Source organism: Microtus oregoni, unplaced genomic scaffold (genome assembly GCF_018167655.1).
Source record: "Microtus oregoni isolate MIOR12 unplaced genomic scaffold, Mior012 000005F_ref0000423, whole genome shotgun sequence".
Classification (NCBI taxonomy): domain Eukaryota; kingdom Metazoa; phylum Chordata; class Mammalia; order Rodentia; family Cricetidae; genus Microtus; species Microtus oregoni.
Window position 1 is genome coordinate 21,315,962 of NW_024543064.1, and position 25,848 is coordinate 21,341,809.

The 25,848-nt window shown below is 51.1% G+C and overlaps 1 protein-coding gene across 7 annotated transcripts in view; it reads left to right on the forward strand.

Moving 5' to 3' along the window:
• The window catches only part of Ptpru (protein tyrosine phosphatase receptor type U), a 73,289-nt gene that overhangs the window by 31,000 nt on the left and 16,441 nt on the right, over positions 1–25,848 (forward strand). For 3 of the 7 annotated variants that reach the window (XM_041651796.1, XM_041651797.1, XM_041651802.1), the window contains exons 8-20: positions 94–402; positions 3,485–3,594; positions 3,834–4,035; positions 4,348–4,450; positions 6,835–7,108; positions 7,315–7,351; positions 8,135–8,273; positions 11,083–11,112; positions 12,444–12,601; positions 22,502–22,692; positions 23,055–23,130; positions 23,566–23,642; positions 25,179–25,196. In XM_041651796.1, the coding sequence (XP_041507730.1) occupies positions 94–402; positions 3,485–3,594; positions 3,834–4,035; positions 4,348–4,450; positions 6,835–7,108; positions 7,315–7,351; positions 8,135–8,273; positions 11,083–11,112; positions 12,444–12,601; positions 22,502–22,692; positions 23,055–23,130; positions 23,566–23,642; positions 25,179–25,196 (1,724 nt within the window). The remainder of the gene's footprint in view (positions 1–93; positions 403–3,484; positions 3,595–3,833; positions 4,036–4,347; positions 4,451–6,834; positions 7,109–7,314; positions 7,352–8,134; positions 8,274–11,082; positions 11,113–12,443; positions 12,602–22,501; positions 22,693–23,054; positions 23,131–23,565; positions 23,643–25,178; positions 25,197–25,848) is intronic. The other 4 variants (XM_041651800.1, XM_041651801.1, XM_041651798.1 and 1 more) reach the window with 3 other exon arrangements.

Consider the following 25,848-nt stretch of genomic DNA (forward strand, 5'->3'; position numbering starts at 1 on the left):
GGAGGTTTCTGGCCGTTGATTGATGCTCTTCTTCCACCCCTTCTTTTTCTCTTCCCATCTCCCCAACCTTCCCCCTGCTTTCTATGTCTCCAGAGCCCACGAGGGCCCCCAAAGGCCTGGCTTTTGCTGAGATCCAGGCTCGCCAGCTGACCCTGCAGTGGGAGCCCCTGGGCTACAACGTGACGCGTTGCCACACCTATGCTGTGTCCCTCTGCTATCACTACACGCTGGGTGGCAGCCACAACCAGACCGTCCGGGAGTGCGTGAAGATGGAGCGGGGTGTCAGCCGCTACACCATCAAGAATCTGCTGCCATTCAGGAACGTTCACGTGCGTTTGATCCTCACGAACCCTGAGGGCCGCAAGGAGGGCAAGGAGGTCACCTTCCAGACAGACGAAGATGGTAAGTGTGCAGGCCGGATTCCCGGAGCTCAGAATGCCTCCCATACGCGGGGCCTCTGCTCAGACTCATGTAGGGAACTCCAGCAAGGCAGTGGTGGCCGTTCCTCATTCTTGGGGAGACTGTGGGTTGTTAGGTTAGTGTAATTTCTTCCTTATGGGCTTAGAAGAATTCAGTGGTGAATTTGGATCAGGAATGTTCCTCATGGCAAGGTTTTTAATAACAGTTTTCACTAGTGACATAGATTTGGGTGCATTCGGTCACTTTCTGCCTTGTTCTCTGAGATGGACTCTCACTGAACCAGGACCTCACCAGCAGGCAGATTGGCAGGTCAGCAGGCTCCAGGTTTCCACGTGTCTCTGTCCCCACCCTTCCCCTAACACTGGGCTTACATATGTGCGCTTCCATGCCTGGCTTTTACATGGCCACTGGGGATCCAAGTTTAGGTCCTCCTGTTTGCATAGCAAGCTGTCGACCACCCGAGCTGTCTCTCCAGTCCCGGTTTTAGCTTTTTGAGTCTTTATTCCACCCCTTCTCCCCTTTTCTGATATGGTCTTGCTGTGTAGCAGAGCCTGACCTCAACTTGTAATTCCCTTGCCTCAGCCTCCTCAGGGCTGGCATTTTGGCTATGTGCCACCATGCTAATTTCTAATGTATGCATCAAACCATGCGCTTTTCTTTATGCTCGACTCTCGCTGCATCCTTTAGTGTTTGTTGTCGTCCAGTGCTGGGGCTTCACCTCAGACTTGCGCATGATAGGCAGGTGTTGTGCAGCCCTGAGCTCACCCGTAAGTCTTACTATGTTGTTTTCATTACCATTCAGTTTAAAATATTTTTTAATTGCTGTAATAATTTCCTCTTTAACTCAAAAGTTATTTAGAATTGCTTAGCTTAATTTTTTCTTCCTCCCCTACTCCTTCTATCCCTCCCTCCCTCCTTTCTTCTTTCCTTCCTTCCTTTTTCTTCCTTTCTTTTTTCTCCCCAAGACAGGGTTTCTCACTGTAGCTCTGGCTGTCCTGGAACTCACACTGTAGATCAGGATGGTCTAGACTCAGAGATCCACCTGCCTCTGCCTCCTGAGTGCTGGGGTTAAAGGGGTGCACACCACTGCATGACCACTTTGCTTAATTTCTAAGCATTTAGAACGTGTGTGTGTGTGTGTGTGTGTGTGTGTGTGTGTAGCCCATATAAAATTCATCTCACCTCGTTGGTTTTCCCCAGCACCACTCACCTCAAGCATGTGCATAGGCCACACTGAAGATTTCTCAGGGTAGGAGCAAGCAATGGCTGGGACTGCCCAAGGCTTTGCACAGTCTGTAGCTAAACACCACACTTCTCCATTCTTATGATCTCTGCATGTCATTTGGTCCCCAGGATTATGGTCAGGCCACCTCATTCTGTCCAGGGTGCTTATCCTAAGTGGTCAGTCCAATAAATTCCCATAGACCGGACACTTCAGCGAACTCACTCCCAAATGAAGAGATCACATTCCAGCACCCCAGGAGGCCACTAATGCTCCCATGTTCACCTCTTCCCAAGGGTAGCCGTTACCTCTCCCAATAACACTGTGTATTAATTTTTGCTTGGTTCTGGGCTATGTGTAAGCAGAATCATACTGTAGATGCTTGCTTTGTGCCTGCTTGTTTCTGTGAAGTTTGTGCTCTCTGGAGACCGGATCGTGGTCGGCATGGTCCTAGTGAATGCGTTCTCACCCCCGTGCGGTTCATTCTAGAAATGAGTCCGCCATATTTACTTTCTGTTAACTGTCGATGAGTATCTGGGCAGATTCCGATTTGGTTACTTTGAACAATGCTTTGGAGAAAGTCTGTGTAGATTATTTTTGGTAGATATTCATGCGTCGTGTGGGTGTGTGGAGGAGAGATTGACTAGGTTGCAAGGGCGTGTGCTTGTCTTTAGTAGATTTAGCCAGACAGTTTCTCATTGGTTGTGATTGTGCCAATTTCTACTTCACTAGCAGTGAATGAGACTTGGTGGTTCTGTGATCTTACTGACTCTTGGAATTGTTGATTATACTTTTTTATTTTCTGTTTGGATAGGTGGAGAATGATCTTGGGAAATTTTTGTTTTAACTGAATGCTTAGCTTTCATTGTATTATTATTTGTGTATGTGTGTAGGCGTGTGTGTGTGTGTGTGTGTGTGTGTGTAGGTGTGTAGACCAGAGGTTGATGTTTTTCTTTATTACTTTCTATCTTATTTTTTGAGACAAGGCCTCACTGAGCCTGGATCTCCTTGTTTCTGCTCGGCTGGCTGGCCAGTGAGTCCCAAGAAACCCACCTGTCTCTTCCCCGCAGCCCCCAGTGCTGGTTACAATGCACGCCCCCAGTGCTGGGTCACGGTGCAAATCCCCAGTGCTGGGTCATGAATGCACACCAGAGACCTGGCATTTGCGTGCATATTAGGGATCCAGACTCAGGACCTCATGTTTCACCCAAACTGGCTCTTCAGCCCAGCTCTCACTGGTTCTTACCCTTCCTTCCACTATCCCTCCCGATGACCTCCCCTTCCTCAGAAACGTTTATCAAAGTGTTTTCCCAGTCAGAAGCTGTGCCCTGCCATGCTTGTTTAGGTTGTACAACACAGCCCAAACAAACAGATCATATCTCACAATGCCCAGGTGGAGATTTTTATAGCACGTGTGTGTGATGTAGTTATCAGTTTGTTAATCTTCTCCAATCTCATTGAAACCTGTTTATGTAATTAAGAGCTTTTTAAGACAGGGAAACCTCTCCTCCCATGATCAGACCCCCTATGGCAACTGATTTTCTTTCTCTGGTAAATAACTGTATCTCCTGAACCTGAATGGAACCTGCTTGGCCCTGAACGTGGAAGGAATACATAGGCCCCTATGGATTGGGTCACGTGAACTTTGAACTTTGCATACTTCACATTATTTACTTCCGGTGAGAGAGGGGCTGTGTCATGTCCATTTCATAGATGCAGAAACTGAGGCTCAGGGAAACTGACTGGCCCAAGCAGAACAGCTAGGAAGAGGCGAGGCTGATGCATGAACTCTGGTGTTTGGAGCCAAAGCCCACTTTCTTCTCCTCCGCCCTTCCCTCGCAGTGCCTGGTGGGATTGCAGCTGAGTCCCTAACCTTCACTCCCCTGGAGGATATGATCTTTCTCAAGTGGGAGGAGCCCCAGGAGCCCAATGGCCTCATCACTCAGTATGAGGTGAACAGGGGCCCAGGTGGGAGGTCAAAGTTCCTTCCTGTGCTGTGACAGAGAGGGAGGTGGGCCTTCAAGCTACTTCCATGATAGTCAGAGTCTGTGCTCTGTGAGTTCTGAGTAGGGTGGGGGGCAGCCCAGAGCACCTCTAGTTTCTATGGAACATAAAGGTTGGTGGGTGGTATTCCCGGGATAGTGACGCCCATCACTGTCCTGTTCCACCTACCTGCTCCTTCTGCCCCCAGATCAGCTACCAAAGCATTGAGTCCTCAGACCCAGCCGTGAATGTGCCTGGCCCGCGGCGCACCATCTCCAAACTCCGCAATGAGACTTACCACGTCTTCTCCAACCTGCACCCTGGCACCACCTACCTGTTCTCTGTGCGTGCCCGTACCAGCAAGGGCTTTGGCCAGGCGGCTCTCACGGAGATTACCACCAACATCTCAGGTGAGCTTCCTTGGGAGGGGGCCTCGGGTCCCAGGTTCCAAGGATTTTGAAGGGTGGAGCAGGTGGTGCGGGCACAGAGGACCCTGCTGAGATAAAGGAACCATTTATAGGCTTCAAGTCAGAAGTCGGGACTAAATCAGAGGGGTCAGGAAATTATGGTGGGTGAATTCAGAAGGTTGAGGTCAGAGGTCAGCACCTAAGATGGGGAGGCATGGAAGCTTAGATCAGGAGAACGTGATGGTAAGGGGGTTAGAGGTCTGGCCTCCCTGGCCAGTGGCCAGATGCCATGCTTGTGTTCCTGTCTCTTCTCAGCTCCCAGCTTTGATTATGCTGACATGCCGTCACCCCTGGGCGAGTCTGAGAACACCATCACAGTGCTGCTGAGGCCGGCCCAGGGCCGCGGAGCACCCATCAGGTGGGAAAGCCTGTGGAGAGAGGGTGGGCGACAGCCCTCTCCTCTGATCTGGCCAACTCTCTGGTGACCCTACTTCCTGCCTGGGCTCCGAGTTGAGGAGGGTGCACCATGATTCTGGGCAGAGCCAAGACCACAGGTCTCTGCTGGTAACTGTCCTGGGTCTCCTGGACAGTGTCCAGTTTGGAGAAGGAACTAGGCCTCCCCAGGGTGGTTCATTAGGCACTCAGGAGAAGTAAAACTCTTGGGGCCTTGTATTTTCTAGCTAGTTCTGTTCCTGCACACACAGGGATGGCTTCTCTATAGAAGACTAGGGAACCAGCCAGTTAAGGCCATCCCCATGGGGATGGTCTAGCACACAGCCTTTCTGCTCCCAACAGAGGACTCTGGGATTGTTGATGTTGCCACGGCTGCCTCTGCTCTGTGTGTGTGTGTGCGTGTGTGTGTGTGTGTGTGCGTGTGCATGTGTGTATGCACGCTAGAGTACAGATGAGGAGTGAGTGGGGTCTTCTCACGGTTGCGTTCGCACATGAAGTCCTAGGGCACTGTCAGGCTGACCGTGAGTCATACCTGCACGAATACCTGCATGCTAGCAAAGCCAATGAAGGGAGGAAGGACTCAATTTGGCCATGGTTTTTGAGGCTTCAGTCCACAGTCTCTTGGCCCTATGCACTTAGAAGACCAGGATGGCGAGAACATGGTGGGGGTGATGATTGACCTCAGGGTAACTGGGAAGGAGAGAGAGGAGAGAGAGAGAGAGAATAGCTGGGTTCTACCTGGCTCCCTCAGTCATTCCACCTGTACCCTCAGTCCATGGGGTGGTACCCCCACATTCATGACAGGTCTTCAACTCTTAGGTGACCCTCTCTGGACATATCTTTGCACACATGCCCAGAGGTGTGCTTTTCCAATCTCCTAGGTGTTTCTCAATTCAGCCAAGTTGCCAGCTATGTAAGCTATCTTAACCTGCAAAACTGGTGTGTGTGTGTGTGTGTGTGTGTGTGTGTGTGTGTGTACGCGCTGGAGTAAAGATGGGAGCGTGCATGAGCAGGATCATCTCAGGTAGCCTTTGTGGTGTGTTTGGCTGGAGATGTGAGGGTGGGAGTGACTTTTGGAAGGTACAGAGCCTCTCCACCTGCCATTTGGGTATCCCCCTTTGGTGGGGACTGGGAGCTGTCCCATGAAGGTGGCTGGGTTGCTCACATGCCCTAGCTAGTCCTCCACCTTCTCACCTGGCCCTTTGCCTTCTCTTCCTCACTTGCTGGGTCTCCCCGATATTTACTACCACTGCCTGCTTTGGCCTCCGAGACTCTCAGGCCCCTGTGGGTGTTGTGTTCTTTGAGGAAGCCTCCAGGTTTTTGTGTGGCAGTGTCAGGCAGGACTTGGTCACGCTAAACGGGAATATGGAGACGGGACATGGTGGGCGGGGTGATCCTCATCTCCCTGAGACTCCGTCTCTTTAGACACTACTCAGTTTGAGGCTAATGTGAACTTCCTGGGAGCATTTGGAGCTGGGGAAGGCTTGACTCCTAGCTTGGGGGTGGGTGCTGAGAAGGATCTGGACTGGTGTTTGCAGAGGTTTTGTGACAGGCAGTGAACAGATTCCCTGCACTGGAAACTGGAGGGAAGGCAGAGGCATTCCTACTTCCCAGAGCAGAGTCTGACAGGCGGGGTGTCCCAAGCTGAGCTGTGATGGAGGCTGACGGGAAGGAGTTAAGCATATCAGACCCCACATGTTTGCTCTGGCTCAGTTCCACAGTGGACTGGAGGAGCCCACAGCCAAAGTCCCTTCCTCGAGGCGCTAAAATAAACAGAACCCCAGTGGTCAGGAGAGAGACACAAGTCAGGGCAGGAGGGCCCTGCGGGCCACAGTGGGCTCCAGTTTGCAGAGGGTTGCCTGAGGATTGAGAGGGCTCTAGACGGTCACACCAGCATATCCTTGTTTGCTTTGTGAGCGTCTCTTTCCTGCTGGGGAGAGTTAATTCCAGGAGGCCCAGATCCCTCAGTACCAGCGCAGGGCCTCTCACCTGAGCATAGTAAATGCGGTCTTATCCTAGTCGTCCTTTACCGGAAAGAGCCCGGGTGTTTCCATGTTCTAGGTTGTGTGTCACACACAAGAAGGCTCATTGATGAGATCCAGTGGGCCTTAGGGTTTAGTCCCACTGAGCAAGGCTACAAATGATGGCAACAGTAACAATGGACACTCACTTGCTAAGTGTCCCTTTCTAGCTACACCCTGGTTCACTCCCATCTTACAGAGGAGGAAACTGAGTCCTGGGAGCGTCTGTAACTTGCTGGGTTAGAAAGAGGCAGAGCTAAGACCCCCGACCTTCATTCACTACCCGAAGGCTCTCTGTGGTCATGTGTACCATCTCCTCCCTGTCCAGTGTATACCAGGTGGTTGTGGAGGAAGAGCGGCCACGGCGCTTACGACGGGAACCAGGAGGTCAGGACTGCTTCTCGGTACCTCTGACCTTTGAGACCGCACTGGCTCGTGGCCTGGTGCACTACTTCGGGGCTGAGCTGGCTGCCAGCAGTCTGCTTGAGGCCATGCCCTTTACTGTGGGTGACAACCAGACCTATCGTGGCTTTTGGAACCCACCACTTGAGCCCAGGAAGGCTTACCTTATCTACTTCCAGGCAGCGAGTCACCTGAAAGGGGTGAGGAGCCGGCTGTGTCCTAGGGGTGTAGACTGGGGTACTGGGCTGGAGGGTGGGGGACCTTTGGGGAGGCCTACCACTGGGGCCTGAGACCTGGTCCTAGACTCTATACTCTAACCTCCTTTCCCATCCCAACTGGGGTTCCTGGGCTGTAGAGCGTGGATTTGGCTTTTTGTGTCTCTGAGCCTCTTCATCTGTATTTCTAGGAAACCCGGCTGAACTGCATCCGAATTGCCAGGAAAGGTGAGTCTGCTGGATGTCCTCAGCCCTGCTCAGGCATGGCCTCTCATCTGTGTGTCTCCAGGGGACCCGAGGCTATGGGAGCAGACAGGGCTATGAGAGCCTAGGGCTGTGGAAGGCAGGCCCGGCTAGGAAGGTCTCCCTGTCTCAGCTACCTGGTGCCCACTTCAAGGGCTTCTTCTCTCAAACTGGACAGCAGGCAGCCTCTCGCACCCTTCACGCTCCCCATAGTGTCAGAAGGGTCCCTGACAGAGACAGGAACCAGCCTGTGCAGAGAAAGCCATCTTGCTTGTGTCTTGAGAGTGATGGTAGCTGGTCCCTTGTTCTGGGTTCTGTATCTGTTCCTTTTTCTACGGTGGGATAGACAGGGCAGGCAGGGAGGATGTGGTGTGAGGACCACCCCTCTTCTAGACATGGCATATAGTTGGTTACACCCTGAGATGTCTCATCTGTAGCACAGGTACTTTCCCCCTTCATCACCTGGTAGGAGGGCAAGAGGATAGGGCTGAAGGCCCCAGGTGTCCCCAGTTCTCTGTCTGAAGATATGGGGGCTAAGAGGAGGAAAGCAGGCTGAGGGAGACTGACCTGGGATGTGGAAGGCAGGCTATTGGCTGAGAGGCAAGGTGAGGAGACAGATCTCCGACTGAAAGGCAGGGCAGTGCCTAGGTGCAGCGCTGGGGCCTTGGTGCGTGCATGTTTGGGTGACTTGTTCCGTGCCTCGGTGCTCAGATCCTGGCCTGTCGGGTAGGGTGATCTCTGATCCTCTGTCTCATTCATTCTCCCCAGCTGCTTGCAAGGAGAGCAAGCGACCCCTTGAGGTATCTCAGAGATCGGAGGAGATGGGGCTTATCTTGGGCATCTGTGCAGGTGGTCTTGCCGTTCTTATCCTCCTCCTGGGAGCCATCATTGTCATCATTCGCAAAGGGTAAGTAGTACCCCCCACCCACCAGGGGCTTCCTACCCCTGAAAGGCCTGCTGGGCACAGAGGAGCCATGGCTGAGGTTGGTAGAACAGCCCCCTTGCCACTGGTGGTGAAGTATGTGGAGGGTTGCCAGCCTGGGCATTGGGCCTGTGGATTAACACACGCTGGACAGTGAGTGTCAGAGACTCAGCAAAGAGCACTGTTGTGGCTGGAGCACAGGTCTGGCTGGTGCCAGGAGCCACTATCCAGGAATGGGTATTCTACCTTGTGCCAAGGAGCTATGCTGGAAGCAGGCACTCCCTTCCTTTGCTCTACAGAGACGACCTGACTGTGACTTGGCCCTCTAGCCAAGGTCTCTGCCATGACTGATTGTGCAAGCTCAGAGCCCCAGAGTGAGCGAGCTGCCAGGGTGTGTTGAAGGACATCTGGTCTAGTGTTTAGATTGGTTTCAAAGCGACAGAGCCTGTCGAAGCTGATGATCCTCCTCACTTTGCAGAGTGCTTGCCTCGCATACACGGAGCCCTAGCTTTGGTCCCCGGCCTGGTATAAACCAGAGGTGATGGCACACGTGCGTGTGATCCTAACATTCCAGAGATGGATGTAGGAGGGTCAGAAGTTCAAGGCTGTCTTGGTCATCTCTGTTGTATACTAAGTTCAGTGCTTGCCTTGGCTCCCTGAGATCCCGTTTCAAAACAAAACAAAAGCTCAAAGTGCCAAAACGAAACAAGCTCCCCACCTGGAGCCAAGTGAATTAAACAGAGTTGGAGGCAGGGCGGGAACTCCTGAGACCCCTCTGCCTGCGGCCATACACTATCTTAGTTTCACCAGGCACCTCCAGAATGTGGTGGCTCAAACACTGTAATTGAGCCCTAGAGGGGGCGGAGGACCTGCCCAAGGTCACCCTAGGAGCCAGAGGCAGAGCCAGCCTCCTCCTTCCCCATCTGGACTCTGGCTTCTGTAGCCCCTGCTGCTGCCAGGCTGGGCACATGCCGGCTGGTTGGCACCAGCTCTCTGGGCTGCCAGGAGCAGATAAGTAGGATCCAGGGAGGGGACAAAGAGCTGGCCAGGGCCGTCAGCGGTAGAGACAGGGTGTGCCGGTGGGATGGGGATTGTGTGTGGGAAGGCCTATCCTGGACTCTCTCCCGAAGTCAAAGAACAGTATCTTGAGACGAACTATTTTTAATGATCACTTAATGAGGAATGACTGTGTGCCAGGAGAGGCGCTAGCTACTGAGTGCCCAGAATGTGCCAGGCGAGGTTCTGGCACTTGGGGTCTATCCGAGAACATTTCCTTCTTGGATCCTGACAAATAGCAGGCCCGACTCCCTTTTCTCTGATGGAGAAGCTGTAATTAAAGTGAGTTGCCCGAGTCTCTAGATACCGTGGTCAGGCTTGCTCCGGACTCAGGCTTGAACCTCACTACGGATGCGAAGGCCTCGCTGTACGCTCGGTGCCAGTGGTGGTTCTCGGCGCTTGCGCTGTAGGCTCCCTGCCAGTGGCGGCTCTCGGCGCTTGTGCCCAGCAGAGACCTGAGAGGACCTCCGAGTAGAGCGTGGGTGTAGGAGGCTGTGAGTGGAGCTGCTGGAGTTTGAGTTCCTAGAAATCTCCCCTGAGGGGAGAGGATTGGCCGTGTGGGGTATTTTCCCCGTGCTCTGCAGACAGAGCCTTGGCCAGGACAGGGCGGTCATGATGCTGTCAGGGTGTCGCTAGGAGACCGACCTCATCACACAGTCATCGCTAACTCATGTATCAGTACCTGTCCAGGCTATCTCGAAAGCCCCTAAGCCCGTTACCTTCCCTGGAGCTGCAACTTGGTAGCTTCCTTTATTTAAAAGCTACCAGTTTCCACTGTGGCCTGTCTCTGTACTTGCTGGTCCTGGCCTTGGGGAGCCAGTGCACTCCCCAGGGCTCCCCCACTTTGCTTGTGGGGTCTGGACAGGTTTCAGATCAGCCTGTGTTGCAAATGTAAAGGACCGAGTAGGAGCTTCAGCTCCCTCCCAAGGCCTGATGGAGCCTGGGTAGGAAGCATTGAGGGAGTTCCTGGGCCAGGATCCCGAGACACGTATTCTGAGACCTGGGGGACTCTGGTCTTTACCGTGACAACCTGTGACTTAGTGTTCTCGTCTGTGAAATGGGATTATTTTTCCAGGGCTAGAGATTGAGCCCTGAGCCTTGAACATGTTAGACAAGTGTTCTACCAATCAGTAGTTCAATGTCAGGCTTTACACAAAAGCTTTGGGTGTGTAGTGAGAGGGTGGCCTCCTAGTCAGGGTTAGTCAGGGCAGGAAATGTGGGCCCTAGGTTTGTCTAGGCATCCGGCTGGGGCCTCTCTACCCTGCTGGGGCTTCTCTACCCTACCGCTCCTTGACCTACTCTCCTTCCTAGGTGGAGGTGTATGTAAAGGCTACCTGTGCAGGGGCTGTGGAAACTGCAGAGGAGAGCCTGAGGGTGGGGGCTGTCTGCAAAGGCCAGAGAAGGCATGGATGGGGGATGGTGCCTTTGAGTGTTTGAATACATGTGTATTTCTGCATATGAGTGTATGTATATGTGAATCTATTTATTGTATTCGTGTGTGTGTGTGTGTGTGTGTGTGTGTGTGCTTCTGCATATGAAAGTGCAGCTGCAAAAGCTGGGCATCCTTCAGCCTCTTTGCCTCCCTCAGCAGCACACTGAGGGAAGGGCTTTTAGCCTGAGCTCACAGTGATTCAGTCTGGTCAGTCTTTAGACTGAGGATGGCCCCTTGACCTGTGTGGTCCCTTCCTTCTGGGAGGGAAGCCTGGTCACATTGCTGTTTCTCTTTGCACGCTGCCAGGAGGGACCGCTATGCCTACTCCTACTACCCGTGAGTAATTCCGACCACCCTAGGCTCCAGAGCCTGCCCTCCCATCATTCAGTCTGTCTGTCTGTCTGTCTGTCTGTCTTTCCCTCCCTTCCTCTCCCTCTTCTGCTCCCTCTCCGGCTATGTCAAGGCCAGCCCCTTTCCACGGCCTCCCCTCCCTCCTGTTATCTTTCCCTTTTGCTCCAGCAATGCTTCTATACTCAGCTGGCCCGGTGCTCCTTCCAAGCCACCCTGCAGCTCACATCACCTTCCTGACCTCAGTGACCTCTCTTCACCGTGTTCGCTGCCTCCCCTGCCCCCATGCTTCCTGAACCTATCCCTCATCCTGCTGGTTCCCAGCACCAGCCCCCAGCTTTCCTCCTCTCCCTCCGAGGAACTGCTGACATGACTGCTTTTCCTCCCCAGGATTTCGTGTAGATAATTTTTGAACCTAAATTGGGAACTCTTGAGTGTGTACATTAAATTCCATCCACCTCCTCTCACACTGAGATCAAGCGGAGGCCGGTGGAGTCAGGTGTCTCCCATCAGCCCCCATGCTCCATCTCCTGTGGATCTGATAGGTTTGTTTTTGTAGTTTTTCCAAGGAGGCTGAGAGCCCCTGGCTGAGAACAGAGCCTTGTGGTTCACCACTGGAGACTGCCTTCCGGGCCAGTATCCATTCAGCGAAGGGCTCTCTTGGGCCTCTTTGCTCAGGCAGCTGGTCAGGGTCTTCACAGCCTCAACATGGGCCCCAGGCTATTTCCAGGCGGGCATCTTTTCCTGTCAGCCACAATCTTCTGCCTCACATCTTCCTCAAGAGCCCGGGAATCGCAGCCTGAGGTCTCCACTCTTGATGTGTCCCAGGCAGGTTGAGCTCTCCTTCCCCTGATACACTTACTTGCTGCCAGGCAGGTGGGTGATAGGAGCCACAGCTGGTGTTCCCTGGGAGACCCCTGAGCTGGCGGTGCAGGCCCTCGCCTGCCCTTGGAAGGCCTGGTTCTCCTCCTGCAGGATGGAGGGAGTGCCCAGGCAAGGCTCTTTCAGGAGGCGGGGGCTTGAGGTTGTCTGGGTTAATCTTCTTCCAGTTTGTGGGATGGCGGCTCAGCAGTCACACTTAGTTAGGTTTAGAGTGAACTGGCCCTCTGTCTCGAGACCTTGGAGTCAGAAGGGATAGGAAACAGGGTCCCAGCTATCATGGCTGCTATTGGCTGGCGAGTTAAGAGTATAGGCTGTGTCCCCTCTATATCCAGAGATACATTTGCAACGCGGCTGATTCATGATTACAGGGCCTTCCCTCCCACCTCTGGGTGCTGTTGGCCCCACCAGTGTCTCTTTCCAACTGTCCCCTTCTGCAGGAAGCCAGTGACTATGACTAAGGCCACCGTCAACTACCGCCAGGAGAAGACTCACATGATGAGTGCTGTGGACCGCAGCTTCACAGACCAGAGCACCCTGCAGGAGGATGAGCGGCTGGGCCTGTCCTTCATGGATGCTCCTGGCTATAGCCCTCGGGGTAAGTACTGGCCCTCCCAATCCCCAGGCTCACAGGTCACTGGACAAAAATCAAAGAATACAGGGGGTAGGGTGATACTGTGCTTGGAGGGGCTTAGAGGAAGCCTGCCAGCCCAGCGGTGAGGTGACATGCACATGGTCACCTCTTATTGGGCATCTACTGTCTGCCAGACTGGGGTTCAGTAGCTGGGGTTATGAAGACAACCAGGCTGTAGTCACACAGACCGGGACTGGCCTCTGGAATCTCTTCTTTGTAAGGCTGTGTGGCCTGGGGCAAGTTGCTTAATTAAGCTCTCTAGACATCTGTTTTTCCCCATATAAACTGGAAAGAAGGTCATCTCTGTGGTGGACCAGTTCTCCCCAGGGCTGCGATGGTGTCCAAACAAGATAGTGTATGTGAATCACTTGGTGCTGTGTCCCAGTTGCTGGAGCAGAGCGAGGCAGCTGCTAGGTGCTAGGTTTTGACTTCCTTTGTTCTCCTTCTTTTTACTTTGTTTAGTGTTGTTGTTGGCTTGTTTTTTTTCAAGACAGGGTTTCTCTGTGTAGCCCTGGCTGTCCTGGAACTCTCTCTGTAGAACCAGGCTGGCCTTAAACTCAGAGATCTGCCTGCCTCTGCCTCCCGAGTGCTGGGATTAAAGGCGTGCGCCACTGCTACCCAGCTAGTGTTGATTTATCCAAAAGGAAATAGGGAAGGCCACTGAGGCACTGTTTATGACTAAAGCCATAATCGTACCAAATACAAGTGAGCCACTGTTTGCTCAGAGCTGTAGCAGAGTTAGTTCCCAGCTACACCACTGCCACCCTCTTGTAAAATTGTGAAACTTTTTATTTTACATGTGTCTGCCTGTATGTCTATATGTGCATCAAGTGCTTGGACAGTAGAGGGCATCGAGGCCCCCCAGAGCTGGTGTGGGTGCTGGGAACTGAACCTGGGTCCTCTGCAAAAGTAATGTGTTCTGGGAGGCGGTACAATGGCAGAGTGCTTACCTAGCACATAGGCAGCCCTGGGCTCTAGCCTCAGTGCCCCTCACAGAAACAAAACAATAGAAAACAAACCACAAAAGAGCCGTGAGCCCCTCACTTCTGAGCCATCTCTCCAGTCCATCTATCCAACTGCCTGGCCTTTTGTTCTCTTTTGTTTTTTTGACACAGGGTTTCTCTGTGTAGCCCTGGGTGTTCCTGGAATTTACCCCGTAGACCAGGCTGGCTTCGAACTCACTGAGATCCCGCCTGCCTCTGCCTCCTGAGTACTGGGATTAAAGGCGTGCGCCACCGCCGCCTGGTCTATCTGGCCTTTTAAGGTCAGTTATACCATGTGCACATATTTCCCAAAGAACACATTGTCCAATTGTACTCATCGTCTAACTTTATAAGAGGGAACCCACACTCTGTTGGTCTCACGCTTGCCCATGTGGACGCTTGGCTTTGCTTCGTTCGTTAGCTGTGCTCTGTTGTATAGTTTTCCACTGTGTGCTTGTGTCTCAGTTGTGTTCTCTGTGGCTGTTTGTTGACTCTGGTTTCCTACTACCGCAGTGAGGCTGCTGGGCGCTCTTTGACGCAGGTCTTTAGACACTCCCGCGTGAGCAGTCCTAGAAGTAGGCTTGCTGGATGATGAGGTGCGTGCTCCTTCAGCCTCATCAGACGGGACTAGGATGTCTTCCAAAGCAGTTTTGCTTTGTCCCTTCTAGTGTGAAAGACTTTGCGGCTGTACCTCAGGATGAAACCTCGCCAGCCTCCTTCCCTTTGCCGAGCTGGTTTGGATGAAATGCTGATTTTCTATAGTCTTCATTTGCATGCCTCTGAGTGCTAATGAGGTTGAACACATTTTCCAGTCGTGATTGGCATTCAGGCCTCTTCTTCCATGAAATGCCTGCTCACATCTTCCACCTCATTTTCTGTTAGGCTTTTTTCGTTGCTTTCTTAGTGGTTTTTAGGAGTTCTTTATATATTCAGGATAATAATCATTTGACACATATGAATTGCAAATATCTTTCCCCAGTTTTGTAGCTTGTCTTTCCAGGTTATTTTTAGCATCTTTGGAGGAATAGACACGTCTTTATTTTAAAGCCCTTACATTTGCCAGTTATTTTCTCCGTGACTGCTGCTTTCTGTTTTTCTTAGACTTTTTCTCAGGGGCTGGGAAGATGACTCTGTCGGTAAACTGCTTGCTACACAAGCATGAGGACCTGAGTTCAAGTCCCAGAACCAGCCTTTAAAAGGCCAAGCAAGGGCTGGAGAGATGGTTCAGCCATTAGAGGCTAGGCACATAAGGGTCCCTGTAACTCATTGGTCAGCTAGTGAAGCCAAAGTAATGAGTTCTCGGTCCAGGGAGAGACCTGTCCTGAAAAGTAAGGTGGAGAGGACACACAGTGTTGGCCTCTGACCTCCATGCATGTCCACCCATGCCTGCTCACACATCGGCACCCACCCATAGCCAGACCTATAGGAGCATACACATGCTTACAGGCGTACACATACATATATGCATATACATATATACACATACCACACACACATTTACACACACATGCACATACATACATACATAAACACGCATGTCATTAAGCATTTTTTAACCCTTTGTTCCCTCAAACTTAATATTTTCCAATTCATATTTAAATCTTTCTCTGGAATCTGTGCGTGGCGTGAATGAAGGATTTTCTTTAATCCACAGGAATAATGAGCAGCTTCCGTGTCATTTTCTTTCTTAAGAGCTTGTTTTGATTTAATTTCTGTATTTTATGTATCTCTGATGTGGGCATGGGGGGAACTTGTGCTGCTGAGGACAACTTTGCGGAGTCTGTTTTCTTTGTCTGCATTTAGGTGGGTTTGGGGAATCAAACTCAGGTCACCAGGCTTATGCAGCAAGTGCCTTTACCTGCTGAGCCATGTCGTGGGCCCTTTGCTCTTTACAGATTCGCAGAGCTGTCCCTATCAGGCTGTCCCAGGGCTGTGATGTGTGGGTTGAGTTCAGGCTGTCCACTATTGGCTCAGTTTTCTGGTCCCTGGACTGAAATCATGGGGTGTTCTTAGCTGACTCGACGTCTGAGACATCCCCACCCCTTTCCTCTTCATGGTTTTCTTGTCTTCAGTTTCTTTGCTCACAAATTTTAGAATCGTATTTGCAAGTGGCTTCTTATCAAATCTATGCATCAATTTTAAGAGAACTGAGGTCTTATGAAACATCTTTCCTCCCATGAACGCTGTGTATGAACATGACACATATCACCTTGCTTGTTTACATGTACATTTTTCTCAATGAACCCTGTACATCCTTTGGGAGCTACATTAGCTCCTTTACTCTTTGGAGCTGAGGACTGAACTCAGGCTTGGTGCACGCCAAGTGCAGTGTCTTTCACTAAGCTGCACCCCTCCAGGTCTCTGACTCAGAAACTTAAAATTACGTTACTTGTTTGTTTGCTTGTGTGTGTGTGTGTGTGTGTGTGTGTGTTACACCCTGTGGGAGTGTAAAAGAAAATGGCCCCCAAAGGGAATAGCACTATTAGGTGTGTGGGCTTGTTGGAGTAGGCTTGGCCTCGTTGAAGGAAGTGTATCACTGTGGAAGCGCACTTTGAGGTCTCATATGCTCAAGCCATGCCCAGTGTCTCCGACTACTTCCTGATCCCTGCGGATCAAGATGTAAAGCTCTCAGCTCCTTCTCTAGCACCACGTCTGCCTGCATGCCATCATGTCCCACCACGATGATAATGGACTGAACCTCTCAGCTGTAAGCCACCCAATTAAATGTTTTCCTTTATAATATGGTGTTTGGTCTCAGCAATTAAAACCCTAACTACATACCTACATATATAATATGTAAATACATTCATATTATATTGAGTAGAAGTGGTCATAGCAGGAATCTTTGTCTTGTTTTATTGGCTTTAGGAGGATGTTTCCAAGATTTAAACATGGAGACTAGTTTGCTGAGAGTTTGGGGTTAATAATTGCCTTCAGTTTTCAGTTTGCTAAGTGAGTTTTAGAGTAAACAGTCATTAAACTTTCTCTCCTGTACTTGCTGCAATAGTCATGGTTTCCCTTTCATTTGTTAATGAAGTGAGTGAGTTTTTAGATCTTCTAACTTACTGTATGTAGTCATTGTTCAAGATCTTCAAGTGGTTTTTCTGGGTGGCCTCTTCTCTTAAATGCTTCTGTTTTGTACTTCTGTCTGGCTTTGGTATCAGAATTTTAAAAATGCAATGGGTTTCTGCTCTTTTTCCTTCATTATGAAAGATTGGATTAATTCACTTCTGAAAAGTTTGGTAGAATTCATCAAAAAACAATCTTCTAGTTGTTGTTTTCTTTATGGAAAGGTTTAAATTTTTTCTTAAAAGTCATTACATTTTGCCGGGTGGTGGCGGTACACGCCTTTAATCCCAGCACTTGGGAGGCAGAGGCAGGCAGATCTCTGTGAGTTCGAGGCCAGCCTGGTCTACAAGAGCTAGTGCCAGGACAGGCTCCAAAGCTACAGAGAAACCCTGTCTCGAAAAACCAAAAAAAAAAAAAAAAAAAAAAAAAAAAAACCAACACCACCACCAAATCATTACATTTTGCTGGACATGGTGATGCATGCCTTTAATTCTAATACTCCAGAGACAAAGGCAGGTAGATTTTTATGAATTTGAGGCCAGCCTGGTTTACATAGTGAGTTCCAGTAATCTACATAGTGAGTTGCAGTACAGCCAGGACTACATAGAGAGACCCTATCTCAAAAACAAACAAACAAACAAACAAACCTAAAATAGCCAGATGCTAGTGATACGTACATTTAATCCCAGCTTTCAGGAGGCAGATGCAGGCAGATCTCTGTGAGTTCGAGCCCACCTGGTCTACAGAGTGAGTTCCAGGACAGTCAAGACTGCACAAAGAAACCCTGTCCCAGAAAAACAAACAAACAAACAAAACCAAAAATCAAAAAAACCAACAACAGCAAAAAGCAACAACAACAAGACAACAAACAACAACACAAAATAGATACATAAAGACCTTTAAGATTCTTAAAAATAAATGGATATTGAGTTGGGATTGACACAGACCTTGCCGCTGAGTGCCATGGGAAAAGGTGGGGTGGGAGGTGGAGACCAGGGCCACCACCATGTGAGCTTTGGAGACCAGGGTCACCACTATCATGTGAGCATTCAAAAGAATTAGTGCTACCAAAAGTTTTGAGAAGTTATTAATATATTTTTATTTACATATTTTCTCTGCATATAAGTGTATGTGTGTAGGTACGTGATTGCCACTGTGTGTGTATGTGGAGGTCAGCGGATAGCTCATGAGAGTTGGGACTCTCCCTTTGCTGTGCCTGTCTCGGGGTTTGAACTGAGGTCAGCAGAGTCAGTGATGAGTACCTCGACCCTCTGAGTCATCTCCCAGCCCAAGATTTGAAATTCATAATCAACTTCTTTAAAGGAGCCAGGCTTTCAGACTTTCTATTTTTGAGTCACTTTTGATCTTTTTTTGCTATGTCTATAAAAACATCGCACATATATCAGAAAATGATGCAATTGGTGTTACATTTTTCAGGGAATTTGTCTGTTTCATGCGCGTTTTCAAGCTCGACATGCGCTTATTCCCTTTTGGTAGTTTTCCTCCTTGAATTCTCACCCTTTTACATTGCTCAGTGGTGATCACCAGGCTTCATTTTATAAAAAAAAAGAAGAAAGAAAAAAGAAAGGAAAAGAAAAAAAGAATGAGGAGGAGGAGGGCTGGGGATGTGGCTCAGTGGGCAGCATGGTCACCTGAAGGAAGCCCTGGCTGGGCTACATCACAAGCATCACACACATAGGGCATGGGGATTCATGCCTGTAACCCCAGCATTTGGGTGGTGAAAGCAGGAGCCATCCTTGGCTACAAAGGACTTTGAGGCCAGCCTGGGCTACCTGAGACCTATCTCAAGACCAAAACAAGCAAACAGTCAAGCAAAAAAAATGAGGAAAAAGAGGCTCAGAGAGGGGATATCCCTTGTCCACGTTACATAGTCAGGCGGCAGAGCCACGGTTTGGGCACACTTCTTTCTGAATGGCTGATGCGTGTGTGTGCTGCATGGGACTAAATCATAGAAGGATTTAGGCAGTCAGCAATGAGGAGGATGAGGAGCAACAGATGCAAGTGTATAGAGGTGGGCATAGGAGTGATGACGGCTGTGTCCCACTGGGCTGGACATGCTTGGTGGGCGCTGGGAGAGTGGGTGCTGAGGTAGGGTGGTGTCTTAGTTAGGGTTTCTATTAGAGACACTGTGACCACGGCAGGAAAACATTTCATCGGGGCTGGCTTACAGTTTGGAGGTTAGCCTATTGCTGTCATGGAAGGGAGCATGGCACATGCAGGCAGAGGTGCTGGAGAGGTAGCTGAGAGTTCTGTATCTGGATTGGCAGGCGGTAGGAAGAGCGAGTGAGCCACTGGGCCTGGCCCAAACTTCTGAAACCTCAAAGCTCACCCCAAGTGACATACTTCCTCCAAAAAGGGCACACCTATTCCAACAAGGCGACACCTACTGCAATGAGGCCACATCTAATAGTGGGACTCCTGACGGGCCGATGGGGGTCATTTTCACTCAGACCACCACAGGGGGCACAGGCCTTGCAGCCGAGTGCTGGTGGAAAATGCGGGACTTGGTTCGTGGTGGGAAGGGGAGACTGGACACAGTGAAGGCCAGGTTGCAGTGTCTGGAAAGCCATGTGTCCAGGAGACTGGAACTGAGTCTTAGAACTCTCTCATGCTTTGTCTACTCCTGACCTGTTGGCTCAACCTCCCCTTCCTTCTCCTTTCCAAATATCAGAGACCCAATTTTGGTCGACAGCAGAAAACCATGTGGCATCTTGTAGATCTTTTCAGTGCCCTGATACAAGTTGCTTCAGGGAGGGTTGGTTTCTTTTTCACTCCTGGTTTTGGTGGGTTTCGTCCCTCGGTGTGAGAAGGATGCAGTGGAGTAGAACTCATGCCAGCAGGAAGGAAGCAGAGTCATCTCCCCAGTCCCTGGGGAACAATGACCTGCCTTCGGGTGAGCAGGTTGGTCCTTGGGGCGGAACTTGGAATGAGGTATGAAGTGCTTCTCAGATCCCATAGTTAAGGGAATGGGGACCTGGCTTCTCTGAGTCCAGGAGGCCAGGTCATGCCATATGACCTCACCCTTTCCCGGTCTTCTCATCTGCAGAATATCTCGCACTGTTCTTGGGCTCGATTGTGAGCTGCCTGGCCTGGTTCTTGCTCATCAGAAATTGACTACACCTACGTGCCTGCTGATCATGGGGGCTGATCGGGATCTGTGGGATAAGCGTGCAGTCTCCTGTCACTCTTGTTTGATTCTCTTTCTACCCGGTGATCACTTTGTGAGGCTTTGACTCTTGTGTCTGCAGCAAACCTCTGAGCTCCCGGTCTCCTTGATGTCTCTGAGTTCTTTAAACCAGCAGAAACCCTTTGTGTATGCATGTATTGTGTGGTATGTGTGTACTTGTGTGTGTGTGTACATGTATGCGTGTATTTGTGTGTGTGTGTGTGTGTATGCATTTGGATGCCAGAAGCTGACATCAAGTGTCACTGTCTCAGGTGTTGCTCACCACCTGAGACCGGTCTCTCACTGACTGTAGTTCAAACTAGACTAGACTGTTTCTTTCACATGAGCACTGGGAATTGAACTCAGGTCCACATGGTTCGTGTAGCAAGTGTTTTGCCGGCAGAGCCATCTCCTTAGCCCCAGTAGCCCTTCTTGAATTCTTGCATGTCTTCACCTTGTGTAGTTGTGGCTGCTTCTTGGAACTGGCTTTTCAGGCTGGACCAGTATCTTACAGTGGAGAAGGACCAAGCATTCAGTCAGCCAGCTGCCCTGGCTTTGGGGGACTCGGGGGACTCCCTTTCCTGGAAGCGATGCCAGCGATTGCTGTGGTGGCTGTGCCAGGCTCTGGGTGCCTCTCGTGCATCGTCTTATTATTTAACATTTACAGCAGCAAACGTTTAGCAGCATCAGTGTTTACTTCTGTTGACATGTAAAAGTGGACGTTTAGGCAGACTAAATAGCGTCCCCCAGGTCATATGCAGAGCTGGGATTTGATCTGAGATCTGCCTGGCTCCAGAGCTTTCTGTCAGTCTCCACCCACACTGTACTGCAGCCCCTGAGGATGTGACTATAAAACACAAAGAGCCCTTCATGGTGAGAGATGCGAAGCGGCCTTCTTCCATTCATCTCTCGGATATTTCAAATGCACACCGACATGCCGGAAGCCCTGAGAGGTCTCACTAGGCATAAATCTACTTGTTTTTGTTTATATCAGAACTGAGCAGACTCCTTTAAGCACAGATCTCCTCCTCTCTTTATCTAATTTGTGCTTGTGTGTGTGTACATGTTCGTATGTGTGTGTGTATGTTCATGAGAACCTGAATATGTACATATGTGTTCACATGTGCATACACATGTATAAGTGTTCATGTGTGCATGCATGTGTGCATGTGTGTATGTGTGTGTGTGTGTGTGCATCCACATCTTTGCAGGCTCATGTGCCTGCAGAGGTTTTTGGGATGTCTTCCGCATCTCCATCTTATCTTGTGAGACAGGGTTTCTGTGAACTCGGAGCTGCCGGATTGAGCTAGACTAGCAGGCCAGCAAGTCCCCAGGACACATCTGTTTCTGCTTTCCAGGTGTTGGGCTTAAAGGTGTCTACCACTGTGCCCAGCTCTTAGGTGCTTGGGATCTGAACCCAGGTTCTCATGCTTGTACGGGGAGCACTTTACCTACTCAGCCATCTTGAATCATTCCTGTACTTACCACTGTGACATGAGCCCTGTCTTGCCTCGTGGACCCCAGCTTCCCCATCTGTGTGGTTAAGGGCATGGAGCGTCTGGCTACATGATAAGCAAGTCACTGACCAGTTCAGCTGTAAGCAACCGGATCTCAGGATTAACTACAGGAGACAGCTCTCTGTTAAACTGGGCACTCTTTAGGCCTGGGCCTGCTGAGAGCAGAACAGTGAAGTAGGAAGACCCTGCATGGCCTTGAGTTCCTACTCAGAGGCAGCTTTCAAACCTTGGCATAGCAAGCTCTGATGTCTGGGGAGGTGGCCTGTGCATCTTGTATTCATCTCCTCTATGATTCACTCAGGAGGGACATAGGCCAGCTAGGGGATCGTTTTGGCTGAGACCTGGAAGAGAGGCTTGAGTTCTCCAGGCATAAAAGATAAGGGAGGAAGGGTACTGAGGCAGCCACGCAGCCTTTCCTGAGAGGAGATAGGAGCCAGTGAGTCAGGCAGGAGAAACTACAGCTGCTTTCCACAGTCTCAGATATCATCCTTGGAACCAGGGTGGGATGTCCTTGAGGATACTGATTCTAAGAGCTGGAGGGGGGGGGTGTCTGTCTGGCAGGGTCTGGGGTCCATGGGGCTCCCTTGTCTGGGCCACTGCACTGGCTGACAATGGAAATGCTGGCACAGGAGAAATACTCTATTCAGGTGCCTGGCGTTGTCAGTGGAGGGGGCGGCTGCGCAAGCTAATTTTGCTTTGCTCGTCTTTGAATGGGGGTAATTGCTGGGAGTTGCCGTGGTTCCAGATTGTTCCTTGGAAGAGGAAGGCACGTCCAGGGCTGTGCTAATGCTGCCCGTGCAGGTCAAACAGCGAGACCTGGCAGGGTGGTGTGAAATGTCACTGGGCCACAGGGTAATACAGTCATGAGGACCGTATGGGTTGCTTCAGCTGTCCTGCTTCTTTTGTAGATGGGAAATCAGAGATACCGAAGGGAAGGGCTTGCAGGGCCTCATGCAGGGTAGCCTCGTGAAGCTTGACTCTAAGGAACAATCCGGCCCCCCTCCATGTTGACTGTGCTCCCTGCCTCCACCCTGCCCGAGTCCATCTAGAGGCTTCCAGGCTGGGTTTGCATATATGTGAGAGTTCATTTCCCTTCCTTTGGCTACAGGAGACCAGCGAAGCAGTGGGGTCACCGAGGCCAGCAGCCTCCTGGGGGGCTCCCCTCGGCGCCCATGTGGCCGGAAGGGTTCCCCGTATCACACTGGACAGCTGCACCCCGCAGTACGGGTGGCTGACCTTCTGCAACATATCAACCAAATGAAGACAGCGGAGGGCTATGGCTTCAAGCAGGAATATGAGGTGGGCCCGGCCCGTTCTCCTCGCTGTGGATCCTCACTTGGCTCTTCTCAGTCCAGCCCTGTTGGGCCCTTCCTTTGTCAGTTCCCAGCTCAGCCTCACACACTTACGCTTAGTCTCACCCTTAATCTTCATCGTTTAATCTTTCCTCTCTTCCCAGGTCAGACTCAGGGTTCTGTATCCTAAACTCTGGGAACTCTGCCCTTTCTTTGGCTCAGTTTCCCTTCCCCACACACTTGTGTGTTTTGAACCTATCCTTTATGGTGCCCCGCCCCCACCCTGCCTCCATCATTCCCCTTGTGGGGAGGGGTCCCAAAAGTCTTGGGGTCTCTCTCCCCCACTGACTACCATTTTCCCATTGGCAGAGCTTCTTTGAAGGCTGGGATGCCACTAAGAAGAAAGACAAGCTCAAGAGCAGCCGGCAGGAGACAGTGTCTGCCTGTGAGTCCCTGGGAAGGGACTGGGGCCCATAAAGACAAGAGGAAGTGTGGAAGGAGGATATGCTCTGGGGAGTCCTGTCCGCAGAGACATAAGGGCCCTGGCCTTTGTGTATGAGGGCCTCACACCACTGTCTCTGTCACTTCCCTGTCACAGTAGGGGCCTCTCTTAAAGATGAAGGAACAGAGGTTTGGGAGGTTGAGAACTTGGCTCAAGTTTGCACAGCTAATTGCTGCTAATCTTCCTTAACTCCACACCCAGACTCAAACCCTCGGCCCAGCCTCATGGTGCCCAGAGCTTCCTGGTCAGCTCTGAGCCCCTTATAAAGGTCACCTGGCAGTCATGCCTGGATACTTCCCCTAACCTTCAGGGGACCTCCCCCGTACCTACAAACTCCAGGCTTCCTGACACAGCCCTGCTCTGCCACTCTGTTCGCAGATGACCGTCACCGAGTGAAACTTAACCCGATGCTGGGAGACCCAGATGCCGACTACATCTCTGCCAACTACATAGACGTGAGTGCCTGAGCCGGCTCTTTCTGCTTACCTGTCCCTGTCCCCTCCAGACTCACTGTCCATGCAGGGCACAAACCTACCAGAGACTAAACGGGGGTCTGAATGGCCGAGGTGCATTTGGTGCCAGGGAACTCAGAGATGGGGAGCTGAGAGTGGGTGGCGGCCTGTGGGAAAGCATCCCGAGGGCTATGCAGGCCTGTGGGGAGGTAGAACAAGGTCTGGGGCAGATAGGAAGGCTGAGGGAGGGGAAGAGCTGCCTCAACAAGGGGCCGAGAGCTTGGAGGTGGGATTCTCATGATTCCCATCCTGAAGCAGAAGAGGTTATGCAGAATGAGATGACAAAGACCTTACCTGGCAGGCTAAGGACTCGGGCTGTCTCCCAGGGCCATCAGGAAGTTGTTCAAATGTTTTGGCTTTGATTACAGTGGTGCTTCACATGTAAGGAGGCGTGTTTACTGAGCACATACTGTGTGCCAGGCATGGTGATGAGCACTTTACATACACTCTCGAATTTCATGTAACCTTATCACCCTATCATGCATGACCTCCCCTTACAGGGAAGGAAGCTGGAGCCCAGAGAGGTGAAGCTACTGGTTGTAGGACACACAGCTAGAGTGGTAAAGAAAGGACTGAAGCCCCAGCTGGGCTGTTTCTGCAGCCTCCGATGCTGACCATTTGGCGGCCTTGACAACTCTTGGATCTGGGTGGATGGGAGGAATGGGCCAAGAGAGGGCAGACTTCGCAGGTGTGCCTGGGGGGTGGTGATGGGGCTCGGGCAAGGCCCAGGGACTTGACTGCACTTCATGCAGCAAGCTGAGCTTTGAAGAGCTTTCTTTAATTGTGTAGGAAATGTATTTTGAGCACCTGGGCACCAGGGATAGAAATGAGATCACGTGACCACTGCTTTTTCTTTTTTTTTTTTTTATGATACAGAGATTCTAGTAGGGGGGAAACAGATTAACATCGAAGGAAATTCATTTCAGATTAGCTGGGAAAGCATAGGCAAGAGGAAAAGTGTCACAGAGCCAGTTAGCGGCAGAGCCAGGTCTGGTTGTATAGACTGTGTGGAGGAAGCAGTGTGGCCGCAGAGGAAGGGGAGGGACACTCGGGGATGATCAGTGAAGGCAAAGAAAGGCCCAGGAGGAAGCTGCAGTGTACCAGGGTTGAGGTTGTCAGGACCTCTAGAGATGACTCTCCTCTCCTTCCACCTTCCTCCTGGAGCTGAATGTGCCACCGCTTGCTTCCCAGAACCCTTTGCGGTCTCCCTGCCTCCCAGTACGGTCCTGGCTCACAGGCGTGGGCAGCTTGGAGACAGTGGATCTTTCTCATTGGGTTCCACCTGGTTGGTTTCTCTCAGGCCCTGACAGGGACATACCCATGCCTCTCTCCACCCAAGTCCTGGCCTCCTGTCTCTGTTCTGCCCGCCAGCTCATGTCACCCTTTCTGGCCTCTCCTGTGTCCCGCCCACCTCCATCCACCTCTGGCCTAACATCTGTCTCTTTTGCTTTGTTCTTTTCCCTCACTGGAATCATTAAGATTCGGATAAACCGACAAGTAAGTATCTCTTCCCTCTCCTTCTCCTCTTCCTGTCTGGTGGACTGGCTGTGTCCTGGGCTCTCTCATAGGCTCTGGTTGGCTGTCTCTCTCTTTCTCTCTCCCCCTCCTTCCCCTCTCCTGGCACTGAACACCAGCCACCCATTCCAGCAGCTTGCCAGGGGCTGCCACGGTTAAAGACTGTCTTCCTACTGGGAGACATTCCTTGCCACCTTTTGCTCTCTCAACAAGGACAGCTATGTTGGGGTGCTGGTCACTACTGTCACCTCTGTCCCCCTATCTAGCCATTTCCTGTGAGCGTCACCTGTTCTGCTCTTCTGAAGAGCTCCTCCTGGTGTCTGTGGTGGGGAAACTGCCCTGAGACTTGTCTCTGCCCTCCCCTCCCCCTACCGAGCAGCCCAGGCGGCAGACAGGCCTGGGCCAGTCCTCCTTAAGCTCCCTAGTGTTCAAACCCTTTGTGGTCAGTTTGCTTAAAACTCAACCACTATCAGTTTGCCCTCCAGTTAGCCTCAATTCAAATGTGCTTTTTAAAAAAATCAGTTTGAATATCAGTTTAAACATTATAATGTCGTTTGCTCTTTGGAGAATTGAAACAAAGGCTCAGTTAGTGGAATGCTGGCCAAGCAAGCTTGACACCCCGCGGTTTGAGACC